Here is an 18,104-nt window from a genome sequence, read left to right as displayed (position 1 = left end):
AAGCATTTCCTTCTACAGTCTTAAGTGTAACAGTTATCTTTGCTGTCTCTTTTAGTACTGCAATAGTGTATCTAACAACTGATCTGGACAGGAGAGTCTAAGTCGTTCTGATAAGCAGGGGCCTCCTCTAGAACCTCATTTCAGTAGAAGCCTGAGTGTACTCCAAGGGTTGATGGGTGTCCATTATTGCTTGGTTCTTCTGTCCCCAGTGATTTTTTTTCCAAACTGGAAAAATTAATGAATGTACTTGAAATATCACGTAGTTTATTAACACATTTGTTATTTGGCAGATATATTGATTTTCCAGAGTTGTTTGTAAAAGCATATTAATGAAATACTTACTGGGAAGAGACTGACCATCTTCCCGAGGCTTTTGAGAGCACACTATCCCTGCAAGTAATATGTAAGTTGCAGAGTGGCCACAGTTCAGGACTATATTGCCATTCAAGATTTTCCTGATACAGTGATAATTGGCTATTTGTTTAGTAGGAAAAAGTTAATATTGTCTAAAAAGATATATTACTTGTGTACTTTATATAGAAAGCAATTTTAAAATAACATTTTTGAGATATTAAAACTGAAATAATTAATATTTTTTAGTGATTTTTAGGGAAATAGTTGATTATCTGTAATAGGCATTTAACATGTAAAATTAACTATTGTTGCTTTAGCCTTCAGGGTAAATGAATGTAATTTATGATTTAGAATCTTTTACTGGTTCTTTCTTAATAAGACATTAAGCTAACATTAAGAATTAACAACAAAGTTTGTCTCAGTGACTTTTTTTAAAATTAAGCTTGCTGCTGTCATTATCTTTTGTACCAAAGCATCAGACCAGTATGTGCCCCTCAGAAGTCTAGTTGTTATGGTATTTACTATGTTAAAGTCACTGGAAGACCATGTGTTTGGGGAAAATGTCAATTTGGACTTGGTTGGATAGTGGTATCCTTGTAACTGTTAATTAAGAGCAATGAAAAGTCAATTACTGGATAAATAGATTTACTGTTTTCTATTTAAAATTTCACCAAAATGCCTAAAAGGAATAACAGAAACTCAAAGACTGGTCGTTTCTCAGCTTTAAAAGTATGTTGTATAAATTTTGAAGACACAATAGTCATAAATGTAAGGGTGTCTAATTAGGTTATGGTGAAGCTTTCAGACATTAACCTTTTGTTCATTCTGACCTGTTAACAGTGTCTTTAATGCAGAGTAATGATTTTCAGGCCCATTAGACTGATTCCATAATATCAATTCTTAACTGTAACGTCTTTCTTTGAGGGCATTATCTGTCTAAACTGCATATTTAAAATATCTTCTGGAGTATTCTGACTGTGGTGGGGTGATGAAAAGAAATTTGCTTTTAGAATTTTAATTTCTACCTTTTTTTCCACTTTGTGTCAGGTAAACACTTTGATAAGAATCTGTTTTCATTTTCCAGCACAATGCTTTTATGTGTCAGGACGAGGCAGATTGCTTATGTGTAACACAGACTTTGTTCTAATTGAAAGAAAACCATTCATTTGAAACTGGTACTTAACACAAGTTAGGGGTGACCAGGTCTTTAAAATGTAGCTTCACAGTAAGCATTTTGTTTTTGTATCTATGTAACTGATTGTGTAGTAAGTTAATGTGTATTTACTTTGTATTCTGTGTTCTGAGACCCAGATTATGTGAATTTTAGAAATCTTAAGTGATATAAAAATATTCCATTAAACATTGATTTTTTTTTGTTTTGTTTTGTGAAACAATAGAACATGATGTATTTTATTACAAATGCATTCTGACTTCTGATTGAAAATAATGGGGTAAATGAGATTTTTTTTTTAATACAACAGTACCTCCTGTATTTTTCCTCTTGGAGACGTCTGTGTAACAATTAGCTTACTCCCACATGACAGTTTTTGTTGCTGTTATTGTGTCTTACTGCACAGCGCTGTTTATATATTTACCACAATTTGCTTGATTGTTGAAAATAATATACCACATGTAAAAGAATTCCAAGAGCCTAAGCCATTGGTAGATAGCGTTTCATAGATTTGGAGAAGACATTAAAAGTGGAGGTTTCCCAGTTCACACCTAGATACAGTGATTCATCACATCTGTGTTAGAGGCGAAGCAGCTGCTCTTATTAACCTCCTGACAGGTAGGATGCAGGTTTAAGGTGGCTGTTTCTAGTTCAGACTTAAGTGCCTCCATACTGTCTTGATGATGCTGTAAGAAGCTGTCCCTTGGTTAGCCTTCCTCTGTTCTTTTGCACTCTGTCACAAGACAATCTAGAGGGCGTGCAGAGGGTGGAGGAGCCTAGGACCCTTTGGGACGAGTGCATGATCTCTGTGTATACTTACCCTGAGACGCCTTCACTGTCCTTCATTCATGTGCCAACGTTGCTTCTCTATACAGTAAATTGGTCATATAAATGGTCTTCATTGTCTTCCCAGAAAGATGTTATGAAACTAGCTCTTCAAATAGCGCTTTAACCTCTAGCCTCTTAATTTACTCACCAGGGCAATTCTTGAAAACAAGCTAGCATGAACATAGATTTACTTTGTTTTTTCTTTTAAAGTGGCTATGGAACAAAGGTCTATTGGGAACGCCTAAAATATCTTTCTTCGTAAGTTTCAAATAGTATAGTTTGATTGCTTAAAATCAGGAAAGAGACATTGTACAGAAAAGTCAACGAGCTTAGTCGGCACATAAGTCTCCCTGGGGAGGACAGCTTGGACACAAGGGAGTACTGCCGTGACGGGGAGTGGTGGTTCTTTCTCAGACACGGCTGCCCTTGGCTTTGCTCTGTGGCGTTTTCCTTGCCCTGTGTCTGCATCCCCTGCTGCCCGCAGTCTGTGTCCTCTAGCCAGAAGGCTCTCACCCTGCTTTCCTTTCCTCTCTGCTCTGCATTTTCTTTTGTAGCATATTTGTTTTCAAACATACTGTGGACATTTTTTAGTGTCTACTATAATGGTCTTTATATAAGCTACGTGAGGGTAGGGGCCAGTACAGTGTTGTGCTTCGTGTGTACTAAACACTCAAATATCTGTTGCTTGTGTGTGCAAGCGCTTGCATGTCTCTCTCTCTCTCTCTCTCTCTCTCTCTCTCTCTGTGTGTGTGTGTGTGCGTGCGCGCGCGAGCGTGTGCTTGTAAGAGTACAAAGTGTTGAGAGAAATGAATAATGTCAAGTGGAGTGAATTATTTTTCTGACTATTGAGAATTTGTATTTACCAATTTTATGACGGTATAAATAACCATTTGCAATTCTTTTTCTCCTGTAGGTTTTTGGTGTAAGTGCTAAATGTGTCTGTGTAATAAGCAGGGTTTAAACTCAAGTTCATACATTACAAATAAAACTAGTCTTAAGTGAACCAGACTAATTAGGTAGATTGTATGTAGTGTAATGTAGCACTGATTAATCTCCTTGAACTTGCTTTTGTCACAATAGGTATTCACCTTAGGACGACGAGGCCTCAGTCCTTATCAGAACAGGCTATGAACTATGCTTTCCAGAAAGGCTGTTGTTTTAATTTTCACTTTGGTTTATACTGTATTTCAGTTTTTGTTTAAAACCATCTTTATTTTATTTTATTTTTGTTTTGTTTGATCTTATTTTTGCAGACAGGCTCGGGGAGAACACACCCTCAGATAAGAATGTAGACCTGCCCCCCGCTCCACCTAACCGTCCTCCGGAGGAGCCCTTTGCTTCCGCTCCTTTCATTTCTCACTCAGGCAAGTTACACGCATGGCATCGCCGTCCTTGAAATGCACACGAACAGAAGTAAGAGACGGATGTTAGGTACCGAGCACCAAACATAGGAAGTATGTAACTATTAGCCAACGTGTGGGGGGGGGGTGCCAGTTCACACAGGAGCAATGCAGTTCCTTTTACCAGTTACCGGGCTCTATTTAAATAAAGACCAGCACGAGAAAATACCTCCTCTATTTAAAATATACTTAACATATTTTTTTATAGTCAGCTTCTGCTTGAAGATCTGATCCCTAGCACATATGATTTTTGTAATTGGCTCAATGATTTTGTATTTGGCACACCACTAACCCCTGTTGTCATCCTCGTGCTCTTGATTTGAGTTCAGAAGTTGAATGCCGATGGAGCTCACTGTGTGCGGTTATCCCGTTAGTCATTTCAGAGAAACGATACAACGCCGAGCGCCCAGCGAGGTCCTTTCGAATAGCTGTTGTGCCCGTATTTATTCTTTGCCACCTTGAAGACAGTTTGTCTTCTTACATTCCCACCTGCTGCCCTTTCGCTGATAGCTTTATGGATCACATACTGTCCGTATCAGGGATAGCTGCTAACTGTGTGTCTGCTCAGCTGTCCTGTGTGGTTCCTCACACTGCTAATATCCTAAATCAGAAGTGTGTTATTTTTCTTGTATTTCAAAAGTGCTCATCAGTGAGCCTGAAGGCTGGGAGTTGGAGGACATTTCCTGAGTGCTCTTTCAGCACACACGCTGATCGCCATGTTTATGTGGGAACTCTCACCATTAGCAGTTTGTTCACGAATCTGAGTTTGGTTGACACTGTCATTTTGTTGAACTTGGTGTATTTTCTGTTAGATGTGAACTTGTTGAGGATTGGGAGCATGGCTTATGTTTGTTCTTGCCCAGTAACCAACCCATTAATGACTTAATAGTCATTGTTTGAAAATCTTAAGGCTATCATAACATTTTCAGAGGTATTTCTGAATATTTCTTAGAACTAGGGCAGTTAGGATGAAAGGGCCCTCACTCTAGAACTTTAGACAGCAGAGCGTTATTAATATTAAAGTGGTTTGACTTGGAAAAGTAGGCAAAGAAGCAGACGGGCCTGGGAAGAGTGTGCCTCAGATAGAACAAAGGTGATTGCCGGAGCAGCAATGGTAATCTGATGCCTTTCAGATTCCACATTTACTCAAAAATCTAAAACAGATAATTACCACTGGCACATATATTAGAAAGCAAAGAGATACTTTGTTGCATATCATTTTTATGTAAATGTAGAGTGTGGGGGATATTCATTTTTCTCTAGTAGTAGAATAAATTAATCTCCTGAAACAAAAATTAAACCTCCCTTAAACTCCAGAAAACAGTTGTGAGAGAGGGAAATTATCTGTAGGAAAAGTTTGCTCCATATAGGAAGTGAAGCCAAGTGAGCATATGAGGAGCCCGCACAAATGTGGATAAGCAGGGGCTCCAACACTGTCCTCGAGTCTCCTAGACAGAGAACTATGCAGACAGAGAATCAAAATGCTGTAAAAAGTAAGTCTAATACTAATGTGTGTTTAAGAGGGATCACTGTCTCAAATCTAATGTTCCTTACAATGGTTTCATTAGGGAATTTTGCTATTACTGTCTATCCATTTGTCTGTCCATCCATCTCATTTTTTATCTACTCATCTATCAACCAGCCTGTCTATCCATTCATCCATCCGTTCATCCGTCTGTTCATCCATCCATTCACCTATTCACCCACCCAGTTCACTGTCTGTCTTTTCATCTGTCCATCCATTGGCCTGCCCACCCACCCATCTTGCTTTACATCCATCTGTTTATACCTTTCTAGCTAGTTAATCATCATTCATCGGTCATATTATTATTGCTTGGTATGTATGTAGGCCATGCTCACAGTTGAGATCTGCATCCTCCTTCAGTCTCCCCAGCACCGGAACTGTGAGCATGCATCTCCACAAACTGGAGACTTTTGTTAGTAAGTGTTAAGATGATAAGTGAGAGAAACAATCTTCCCCAGGGACGAGCACACCAACTTGTCCAGCACCACACAGTCAGCTCTGGCTGCACGCTGAGAGGTGACGTTCCATTACGTTCAGGGTTATATTTAGGAGTAAATGGGTGTATACACATATGCATGCAGTAACAGTGACAAGGGGCAGTGGACGTGAAGGAGAGAGGGAGACATACAGATTTGCCTACAGGATTGTCTGCTGGGCTCATTTTCTTAGTTGACATTTCTTCTTCTAGAATGACTCCAGCTGACATGAAATAGCACACGCTTTAAACCCTAAAACTCCCAATGATGGAATTTTTCTTTTATCTTTTTTCAGCTTATTTTATAAATTAATTAAAAATTTAAAAATTACTAAAGCAATTTTTATTTTAATGTGGAGATGGCTTAGTGGTTAAGAGTGTGTGATCCTCTTTCGGAGGATCTGAATTTGATTCCCAGCACCCACGGCTGCCTGTAACTCCAGCTGTAGGGAGAACAGCACCTCTAGCCTCCGAGGGTACCTGCACTTATGTGCACACAGCACACACAGATGGGTACACATATATGTAATTAAAATAATGTAAGTGATGCTTAGCACACCAGTCTTCCATGGCTGGTTCCTCTTCTTTTCTACTAAAATTCCCTTGAGGTAAATGTTACTTCTGCCACTTTGATATCTTGTGCTAAATTTTTATTTTCTTGTTTAACCTCCGCCTGAACTGATTTTGGATCACATGTAAATTTCATACTTCGTCTCACATGGGTTGAATTTACAATTATAATTATACTGTTATCCTGTCTCGTGTGCGTATGTTCATTGTTCAAGTCCAGATACACGACACTGTCTCCTGATGCTGTTGTTTCTGGCTGTGGTATGTATGCCTCAGTCTATGCACGGCCCTGCCTTTGATCTGCAACACACATGTATACGTGCCACGTGGAAAGACACCCTCTCCCGAAAAGCTGTATGTTAGAATTAATTGCTTTCCAACTTCCTCCTTGAGCCCTTTTGCTGAACCCAGAGCTCTGCATTTCTGGCTCTCTAGCATATTCTGGGCATCCGTCCCCTGTCTCTGACTTCCACCCTTTGGGATTTAAGGGGACTGTCATGGCCACCCAGCCTTATGTAGGTTCTGGGGATCTCAACTGTGCTCCTCACATTTGTGTGGCAAGCACTTCACCAGGTCCACTTTTGAAAAGAATTCAGATTCACCTCACCTCCCAGATGCAGATCCAGCTGGCCATGGTCACACCCCTTCTGCAAGGTCTGTTGTCTCTGGCTACGGTTATCGCTTTGATTCTTTTGTTTAAAGCCATCCCTGGCTGTCTCTCCCACTTGCTTAGTTTGTTCTGTACTCTGTTAATTCATCTACGTTTGGAATTGGTCACTTCATGGTTGTCATAGTTTCTTAGTGCTTCCTTTCCCTTTTTGGTCCTCATGAAAATTCTTGGATCTCCCTTGCTCTTATTTTGCTACTAAAGCAACTACATCTTTTCTCCCACTGGGGACCGTGTACATGGCAGGAGTAGTTTGAAGCTTCACTGCCTCAGAAAACCCACTGACACTTTATTGATAATTTGGGTGAGAAAATAATTTCAAGTTGCTTATTTTTTTCAATGACCTTTATTTGTATTTTATTGTTTTAGATTGGTACTGGATCTCAGCATGTATTCCAGGTTGGCTTTACACTTGAGATCCCCCTGCCTCAGCCTCTCCGGGGCTGGAGTTTTCTTTGGTATTCGGAGGTTCCACTTGTTATGCCTTCTCTGGCTGTTGACCAGTGTGGTGTCATGTGAGCACTGGTCTGTGTGACCTTGCCGCCTTCTCTTCTTGGACATTTTTAGCACTTTAACTTGTAGCCTTCAATATGTTTTATTCCGTTGTAGACTTTTTTTCATTATTTATTACACTGGAGGTCTAGTGTTATTAGTGTGAACTGTGTATTTTCTTGTGTCTTTGTTATTGTTGTAAATGTAAGGATATTTTGGATTGATCTTTTAGTTTAAAATATTGGCAATGTTTTCTATTTTCATCTTAGAAATTCCCCATTGCCTATTATTTCTAAGTACAAGTGCTGTCACATTTCTTGGGTTTTCATTGATTCAGGGTATTTTCTTTTCCAGGGATACTTTAGAGTTGTGCACATGTTTTGTCATGGTTTTTCTTTGTCTTTCAGTTTAAGAATGTCAGTCAATGAATGCCTGTGTCTCACTTGCCTCAGTGGGTAGCTTGTGAAATGAACTTGAAGGACAGAAAGGCTTCTGTTTGGTAGCTGCAGTATCTCTGAGGCTGTCAGGGCGTTTTGCATTCTTTTTATTATTTTATTTTTTTATTAGATACTCTGTATTTACATTTGAGATATTATCCCTTTCCCCTCCACCCTGCTCCCATCCCCCTTCCCCCTCCATTTGCCTTCACAAAGGTGTACTCCCTCCTAATCACCCTCTCCACCCCATTGCCTTGGCATTCCCCTATATTGGGGAAATGTGCCCTCCCTGGATCAAAGGCCTCCTCTCACATTGATGCCAGACACTAATATCTTCAGCTGTTTATGCAACTGGATCAATAGGTCTCTCGATGTGTGCTCAAAGGTTGCTGTTTTAGTTCATGGGAGTTTTGGAGGGTTTGGTTGGTTGATAATGTTCTTCCCATGAGGTTGCAACCCCTTTCAGCTTCTTCAGTCCTTTCTTTAGCACCTTCATTGGGGTCCTGTGTTCAGTCTGATGGTTAGCTGCAAGCATGTTCAGCTGTATCTCTATGACTCTGTATCTCTATCTGGTTTCTGCCAGTAAGTACTTCTTGGCATCAGCAATAGTGCTTGGGCTTGGTGGCTGCATATGTGGTGGATCCCTGGGTGAGGCAGCCTCTGAATGATCTTTTCCTCAATCTTTGATCTTCTATTTGACCTTGCATTTCCTCCTATGCGTGTTTTTTGTTCTCCCTTCTAAGAAGGACCGAGGAATCCCCATTTTGGCCTTTCTTCTTTTTGAGCTTCATAATGTCTGTGAATTGTTTCTTGGGTATTCATAGCTTTCTGGGGCTAGTTTCCACTTATCAGTGAGTGCATGCCATGTGTGTTCTTTTGTGACTGGGTTACCTCATTCAGGATGATAATCTCTAGTTTCATCCATTTGCCTAGGAATTGCATGAAGTCATTGTTATTAATAGCTGTGTAGTACTCCATTGTGCATATATACCACACTTTCTGTATCCATTCCTCTGTTGAAAGACATCTGGGTTCTTTCCATCTTCTGGCTATTATAAATAAGACTGCTATGAACAAGGTGGAGCATGTGTTCTTGTTATATGTTGAGCATCTTTGGGGTATATGCCCAGGAGTGGAATAGCTGGGTTTTCAGGTAGTACTATGTCAAACTTTCTGAGGAACCGCCAGACTGCTTTGGCTGGCGGGTTTTTAACTGCAGACAGGTCACTGAGTGCAGTTGCATTTGGGAAAGGGGCGTGGGAGATGTGGGAGTGATCAACCATGGACTTCTTAGCTATAACTCTACCGTAATGTGTTTTGGTTTAAAAATTATTGCTGGTTTCAGTTTTTAAAAAGATGTTTACTTTATGAAGAATATTATGTTGGTTTCTGTTTGTTCAGTATCATTTTCAGGTTTTATTTTGTTTGTGGCCCTTTGAAGTATGTTGGGGGATGCTGTGCTTAGCCTCTGTGGGGGTTAGTGTCTGATCTTTATATCTTCCCTTAAGCATTTATCAGAGTTCCTCTGGGAGGCCAGCTGGGCTTCAGAGTTCCTTGGAGAAAGGTTTTTTAACATACTTTCTTTTGTTAATACATATATTCAAGTGTGTAGTTAATATATGTGATGGTGTTTCATATGTTTTTCTATTGTAAGTATTGAAATGTGCTTCTCCCACCCCAAGAAGTTTGCCTGTTTCATGTAAGATACTGGGTGTTCATTATGGATGCATTTTCTGATATGCCAGAATCACTCCTCTAAACTCCTGCAGGCTCAACTTGGTATTTCTTCCTTAGTTTTTAATTTATGTTTCTCCCATTTGACTTGCTCAGACTTAAAGGCAGATGAACTATTTTAATTTCCTAGGATGAGCTCTGGCTTTGTTCTTTTAATTCACTGACTAGGTTATAATCTTTCTCCTCTACCTATTTTGGGAAGAGTTTGCTATTGTCTAGGTTCTCACAAAAGGCTTTTTGCCTTTTCTCTCAGCACTGGCGTTAGAGGCCAGAGCCTGGAACATTCTATGCTGTGGTCTGTTGCTGAACCTCGGCTTTCTCCTCCATCATTGCTTCTACTTTTATTTTTATTTCGTGTGTATGGTGGTGAGAGCCACAGTGAAGGTCGGAGGATAAGTATGGAAGATGGTCCTCTCTTTCCATCCTGTGAGTTCCAGGAAAACACACACACACACACACACACACACACGTGTGTGTGTGTGTGTGCACATATACATTTAAATGTCTAAACATAAAATGTATATATAATATACATATTAAAATGTATATGTACATTTTAATACACCGTCATTCACTTAAAGTATTTTTAATTTCTCATATGTTCTAGTGTATTTTGATTAAAGGTTCAAATTCCAGATACTGGAATTAATTAATTATCTCATGTTTAAGACAGGGTTTTACTATGCAACCCAAGCTGTCCTGTAACTCACAGAGATATGCCTACATCTGCCTCCAAAGTCCTGAAGTTAGGGAGCACAGCACCATGGCTGGTTGAAGATTCCCTTTGAGTGAACAACAGTATAATAATAACATAACAGCTCCTGTTTCTTTGGGTGGAGGAAGGAAGACAAGATTTGATAGCAGCACAGCCTGTCCTCAAACCTTGTCCTGTTTCAGCCTCCCGAGGGGTGGGGTTACACGCCTGGCCTTAAGCCTGGGTAAGAAAGATTTTACATTTAAAGAAAAGTTAAAGTAAGCCTTAGTTGGAAAAAAACTAATTGTTTTGTAGATAGAAGCTGGGATATGAAGTTGGGGATTTAGCTTAGATGTGTTTATATATGACATTATTAAAATTTTTTTATACAGCGAAAGGACCATATGGCTGCCAAATAGTTCTTAATTTGCATAAAATAGTTTTTATCTGATGCAAATTATTATAAATAATAATACATTAATGGTATTAATATAATTTCCCTTAACAAATTTGTAAGTTTTCTTGCAATCAAAATTATGCCATTCATTATGATTCTCCTGTAAATATCAAAAATGCTATTCTGGCCCAGTGAGACAGTGACCCATTGGTCCAAAACATACATCAGAGCTCAGTGGCTCATTCTGTGATCCCTGCACCCTCAAGGCCAAAGCAGGGGAATTCAGATTGAAGGCTTGTGTAGGCTGCAAAGCAAGGCCCTGTCTGAGGCACAAACAAAACAGAACCCTCAGGCACAAGACTAAAGTTCTGCTTCTTCTCCCTCTTTGAGGGAGTTATTCCCCAGTAGTTTTTAGAACAGTGGAAATGTGACTCTCTGAGTTATAGTGTGGACAGTTGTGTTTAGTGAGACACAACTTTTGGACCATGCAAAAAGTCACTGAAATTCACAAATTACATTTGAAGGTTTCCACACTTTGCATTTCGGTTGTGATTTGGTCCAGGTTTAATGGAACTTGGATCCGAAGGTGGCCCACCTTGTAAGGTGACGAGGTATGTAATTAATTCCTTTAGAGTCAGTTTGTGATTCTTAAAGGTCAGGAGTTTCTTTTTCAAGACGTTGGCAATTTTATTAGCCATAATTGAATTCTGCCATATGTTCTATGGAACAGGCTCAGAGGGTGCCAGTTACTTGGTTTAAGTCACATAATTGATAAGCAGGAATCCAGTTCTGATGCTAAACTCTTCCATGACCAGTAGCATAAACAGTAGTAAGCAATTAACAAACAAAATAGAAAAACAACCTGTACCACCAGTTATATTAGGAAACGGCCCATTTAATATCATCTTTTGTGTTTGGAAATAGTGTTCACAGCTTGTGTGGTTTCCTTCTTGCATTCGGACTCTGCCACCCGGCCTGCCTTCAGAGCAGTCACGCGGATTCTGATAAAACCTTTTGCTAATCCACTAATCCTGAGGCCTGACATGATAAATTCTGGGAAATGACGGCAGGCAGTATGCTTCCAATTCACAGTGTGCTTTAAAGCGCGAGCCTCTCCCCTGCCTGAATGGTGGGGCACCAGACGGCATGTAATTACAATAGCAGTTCAAGCCATTTATCCTCTATAATCTGATACTAAAGAAAAGAGCATTGAAACAAAATTTCCTTGGCAATGGAAGCTTCTTACATGATTAAAAGTATACCAACTGTTTGCCATTTGAGCGGAAACCCAGCAGGAAGAGTTGCAATGCAGACAGAATGTGGCAAATGTGCATGCATTCGTCCCTGAGGACGGGACTTTCAGCAACATGGCTCTTTGGTATAGTTATGAATTTAAGAGTAACTTAATCACACTTTGCAGATTGATTTAAGACAGTGAAGCATTAACTAGAACCTCACTTTTAATGAAGTGTGGAAGAGAATACAGTAACAACTATATAGAAATCCAACCAACGAAATACTATGTTAGATATCGCCTCCAAGTGTGGATTTAGTGTTGGAGCTTTCATTTATAGTGTGCAGAAATGTGTGTTTGAAATTTGAACATTTAGAAGTTGTCTTTTGTGAAAACTTACAAACCCAGAATCGGTCAGTTTTTTTTTTCTCTCTCAACATTCTTTTGGTGGATTCCCATTCTTGAATCTGTTTGCTGAGGTAATAAGCTTGTCTTCAGAACTGCCCCCCCCCCCCGCCCCTAGCCCACGCTGTGTCTCTCTCACTGTCAGATATAGTGACAGAAGAAACATGGAGCCTTCAGAATAACAGAGGAGCAGTGTCTCACAGGCTTCTAAGGTGCTGGATAAGCTTTGAGATCAGACACTCTTACCCCTGAAAGGTGCATATATTTGTCTTTGGAAGACTGTAAAGAATCCTTAAGGAACCCCTCAACTCAAATTGTTGAAACAGGAACAGAAGAAACAATATGGTAGTGCTTCTCCTTGTTCTGGCACGCTGCCATAGCGGCACAAGGGAAGCAGGCCAGCTCCTGGTCGTACTTGGCAATGCATTGGTAGGTTGTGCTGAACACTGATTGCCTGGTGATGCTAGTCCAGAGTTTACAGGTCAGAGTTTGAAGGTAGCATCTTCGGCAGAAGAAATCACTGTGGCTTTAATTTATGTGACTCCAAACTGGTAACTATTGACTTCCTCATGTGTAAAGAGAGAGTGAACTAAATCTCTACAAATCCCTTTTAACTGAAAATGTTCAGGATGTAGTTGAAACTGTGAGACAGGGTTGTAGTTACAAAACAGTGTGAAGAGATGTGAGAGAAAGAAAGCCTGAGTACTGAAATTTGAATGGTACTTTGAAAGAATAGGAAGGAAGCATGATGGCCCATGAACATGGCAAGTAAGTTTTGCAGATGTGGTTCAAATGGAGAAGGAAAAAGAAATCTCTAGCAAAGATCATAGCAAACCTTACAGATTCCAGAGTCGTGGAAACCCAGTTGTGAGGAGTTAGAATGGCGAGAGCTGAATCTGCACTTAATATCCCTTCCCTGACCCTTTGCCACACGCGCCTTTGTGCATCACAAGTGTAGTAGTTAAGAGCTCCATGAATATGTGCAGTTGGGAGCGGGAGCCCTCTACCAGTGCCTCCAAGTGTCATGACTGCTGCCCACAGTCTGTGCGTCTTCACCTCAGTCCCAATGAAAGATGTGAGGCTGACGATATCCTTCATTTTACAGGTTAAAAAGTAAATTACTGAGTAATGAAAATGTCTAAATTACAAGTCTTCAAAGGGCACTTTAATTTAGCATCTTCTGTTAAAGAGGACTTATGCTGTATATTTTTATGTAGACACCAAATGGCTGCCATTCTACTTCTTTAGTACATGCTGAGATGTTGCTAAGGTTACTGAGTGATTGACACATTCCATCACTGACAGTGAGCAGCTACTTGCAGTGTTGTGCATTAGGTATAGGCTGTGAACAGTGGATTTGGTCAGAAGGATTTGAGTGTGTGCTTGTTCTCTTTCCTTTTGCTCAGTGAGGTTTTCCTGGATCTCGTGTTTTATGAAGCTTTAAATTAGGATTCCCATGCTGGATACTTTATAAACTAAAAATGGAGTTAACACACAAAAACTTACGGCCATTGCTGCTCGCAGGTATCACCCCAAAACTGCAGTGCTTAACTTAGTCACACGTTCTCAGCGTTTGGTCTGCGTGAACTTGCACTTGACAGAATGACGGCATGCTCCGATTTCTGACAGTGGGGACCAGGAGGACAACATTTCTGCACATGGGTTGTGCCCAGAGCCCACTCTGGTCCAGATGCTTTGGAAGTAAGGTCCCACAGGGGAAAGTTTGAAGTTGTTTGGACTCTGGGTCCTTTGTAGTTGCGGAATCTCTAAAGTCTTGGACACTTATGGAAACTGATGGTTTTACTTGTGGGTAAAGGCTGGGGGTATACCGTTGAATCCACAATGTTGAATTTCTGAACATGTTCTTAAAAGTGGGAGTGAGGTTCTTACATGGGATCTGTGCTAATTTAAAGATTCATGTTTTTCTTACCTAAATGTGGAATATATTAATATATGTACTATTTAAAATTTTTTTACTAAAAGTCTATTTAATATGTTTTAACTAAGATTTACTTATTTTCTTATTTGGGAGATAGTATTTAATCAATAGCTCTCAAATGATTGTTTTGCTGCTATTTATTAATAAATGTCAGCTTGGCCATACAGCTTTGCCCCTGCCATTTGCTTATTAAGTCCACACCAAAATGTTAGGCTTGTTTTCCTGTCACTGACGACAGAGCATCTTGCTAAAATACTCCAAAGCCTGAGCAATTTAGTGTGTTGTTTTTGGGCACGGAACAAGAGTAGAGCAGGGTTTGCGTGTGTGCGTGCGTGCGTGGGTTTCTGCTCAACACAGCTCACAGCGCTGCTGTGCTCACAGGAAAGTTAGACCCACATAAGACAAGCTGCTCAGTACATGGGACCAGATACTCCTCATATCAGTTGCTAACGGTGGAACCAAGAGAAGACCTGTTCTTAGGGTGTCTGCGCTGTGAGTGACATGCCCAGTTCTTACTGTGACTGTTCCAGTTCCCTACCAGCTAAAGACCACTATTTTTACATTAACAATACAAATCTCAGATGATTATAACTACAGGAGATACTGAAAGTCAAAGCAGCATATTTGGGCTATACTCTCAGGAAATTAACTTTAGCAGTGAGATAATCCTGATTAAATTCCATAATAAATCAAATATGTATTATTTAATCTAACAGCTGGGAAGAAGCAATCTGTTCCCAGAAGCAAAGAGGGATATCTGAAGCATTGTCCTAATTCTGTATTTATTTCAGCATCTGAGTTTTTCTTTGTCACAAATTTGAAGAATATGTTTAAGCAAAGAAATGGTATGTATATGCTGAGAGCAGTTTTTAGGCATACGTCATTATGTAGTTGTAACTGTGTATTATAATTTAAGGAATCGCAGGCAGCTTGAAGTGCCTTTTGGATGGCAGGCAAGGGCTGGGGAGTGCTGCCTCTGTGCCATGGCTTAGGGCTATTAGCTGTAAGATACCGTTGGCTTTCTGCAGCCTTGAACCCAGCCCACTGTGCACTAAAAACATTACAAGAAGATATATCTATATTGGGCACGCTCTTACCACACCCTAAACAAACAACAGTGTATGTAGCATGATGCTGTATTGGAGTTTGTAACTCATCTGTACAGAGATAATTTAAAATACACAGGAGGTTATGTAAAGCCAAGGGATACTGGAACTAGTTTTATTTTTGTATAATTTACACATTTCAGCTCTTAAGTAGTTTCACAGTAAAGGAATGGCAGGTGACTAGCTGGGCTGCTGTTGCAGGGAGTGAAACCTATCTAGGGTTACTGTAACTTGGAGCTGGCACTTCAATTCCCCAGCAGATGGCGATAGATGTCTGACTGTGTGAGCTTGTGTTGACTTGGTAGCATGGATGCTTGGTGTTCTTTGGGATAGCTTTACAAAGGAACAGGCACTGGGGGGATGGAGAACCAGTTAAAGAATGTCTCTGGGGATTCTGAGAATATAGGATAAAAGGGGATTGGATAAACGCTTTTTATTGTCTCTTTAGTTTTAAGAAAGAGAGAGACTAGTAAAAAAAATCACTGTCTAGACAAGCCTGTTCCAGAGCTGGCCTTTTCTGCTCATTTTGAAAGCACTTCTTTCCCACTTGTTACACTGTATTTCCGTGGATTACAAGTTTACACTGGGTATGTGAATATATATTTGTTTGCATACTTGCTTTTGATCAGTTCTCAGTAGATCAGTGTAGGTTTTTTGTTTTTTTCCTTTCTCTCTTCGTTTTCTATTTTTGCCAAGAATTGCTTCTTCCCTCCTTGCTTCTTCGTATGTTCCCCTGCACTTAGATCACCCATGAGCCTACATGTTACTAGAAACTGGTTGAGTTAATAGGGGAAGTGAATTAATTTGCTTCTTGTTGCAGATGATAAGAAAGAGTTTGTTCAGGCACTGTTGGTACCCTCCCCCCTTTAAGATTTACTGTTATTGTTATTGTTTGGGTGTTTGGGCTACAGGTATGTCTGTGCACTACATGTATGCAGTCTTCAAGGAGACCAGACAAGGGCATTAGATTCCCCAGGTAGTTGTGAGCCTCTATGTAGGTGTAGGTATTGAACCCAGGTCTTTGGATGAGCAGGCAGTGCTCTTAACAACTAAACAGTCTCTCCTGTTCCCTTAGTGCATTCTTTTTTTTTTTTTTATTGTTTAGGTTATAGGTTTTCTAATATTCAACTTTCTAAACCAAGTTAATGTTTTACTTAATTTAAAACAATCATAATAAATTCACAAAACCATGCCCAAATTCTGGGTAGGAAGTTCTTCATAAGTATACATTGTAATATTTTTTTAATGTGCTATGATCAGTTTCCTTTCTCGTTAACATTTTTTCTGATTCTTTTATTGATACATTCTGTATCTACATTTCAGATGTTATCCCCTTTCTCCCCACTCCTGTCTCCCCTCTCCCTCCACTTTCTTTCATGAAGGTGCTCCCTCTTCCAACCCCCCTTTCCCACCTCAGTTCCTTGGCATTCCCCTACATTGGGAGAAAGAGCATTCACAGGACCAAAGGCCTTTTCTCCCATTGATGCCAGACAATGCCATCCTGTGCTGCATATGCAACTGGAGCCATGGGTCTCTCCATGTGTGCTCATTGGTTGGTGTTTTAGTCCCTGGGGTTCTGGAGGGTTTGGTTGGTTGATAATGTTGTTTTTCCCATGGTGCTGCAAACCATTTCTGCTCCTACAGTCGTTTCTGTAGCTTTCTCATTGGGAACCCCATGCTCAGTCCAATGGTTCACTGCAAGCATCCTCAGCTGTATCAGTATGACTTGGCAGAGCCCCTGAAGAGGCATCCATATCAGGCTCCTGCCAATAAGCACTTCTTGGCATCAGCAATAGTGCCTGGGTTTGGTGGCTGCATATGGGTTGGATCCCCAGGTGAGGCAGTCTCTGGATTTTTTTTCATCAATCCCTGCTTCTCTATTTGTCCCTGTATTTCTTCCCCCTGGGTGTTTTGTTCTCCCTTCTAAGAAAGGACGGAGGCATCCACATTCTGGCATTCCTTTTTTTTTTTTTTTTTTTTTTTTTTTTGAATTTTATAAGGTCTGTGAATTTTTGCATTGATGTTCATGAAGGAAATTGGTCTAAAGTTCTCTTTCTTGTAGGGTCTTTGTATGGTTTAGGTATGAGTGTAATTGTGGCTTTGAAAAACAAGTTGAGTAGTATTCCCTTTGTTTCTATTTTGTGGAAGAGTTTGGAGAGTATTGGTATTAGGTCTTCTGTGATTTTTTTTTAAGTACATTAGAAATTATTGAATATTGACACCAAGTACACTCCTGAAAAGAGGCATATGTTCATTAAATGTAGTAAGAAAATGCAAGTGATTGAATTCTGAGCTAAGATACCTCCAAATAGAGACTGAATTTTCCTGATATTCATTTCTGTACACACACCAGCTGCTAACCTTGGGGCAGTCATTTTAGGAACGCCTGTGGACAGAGCTAGGGCACGGGTTAACAACAGACAGGTAGGCGAGATATGCTAAGTAGGAATTGTTGGTAGCTCTAACACTGGAGCAGGCCTGCAAGTGAGGGTTCTCCAAATTCACCGAGGACCAAGTGTGAGGAGCATCTTTCCAGGGTAGCCTTGGGGTTTTGTCCTGTGTGCTGTTCCACCTGTGCTGCTACATAGCAGGGGAGGTTAGGACAGCATAGCGTCCTTGGTTCCCTCATGTCTGCTGCGTTCCCGATTCTGATAGACAGGGCAGTATACCACACAC

The 18,104-nt window shown here is 40.2% G+C and overlaps 1 protein-coding gene across 1 annotated transcript in view; it reads left to right on the top strand.

Moving 5' to 3' along the window:
• The window catches only part of BMP2K (BMP2 inducible kinase), a 99,635-nt gene that overhangs the window by 75,393 nt on the left and 6,138 nt on the right, over nt 1-18,104 (top strand). The window contains exon 15 of the mRNA XM_080925114.1: nt 3,607-3,717. Coding sequence (XP_080781240.1) covers nt 3,607-3,717 — 111 coding nt within the window. The remainder of the gene's footprint in view (nt 1-3,606; nt 3,718-18,104) is intronic.

Source organism: Micromys minutus, assembly GCF_963924665.1.
Source record: "Micromys minutus genome assembly, chromosome: 11".
Taxonomy (NCBI): Eukaryota; Metazoa; Chordata; class Mammalia; order Rodentia; family Muridae; genus Micromys; species Micromys minutus.
This window is presented reverse-complemented; position numbering and strand designations above follow the sequence as displayed.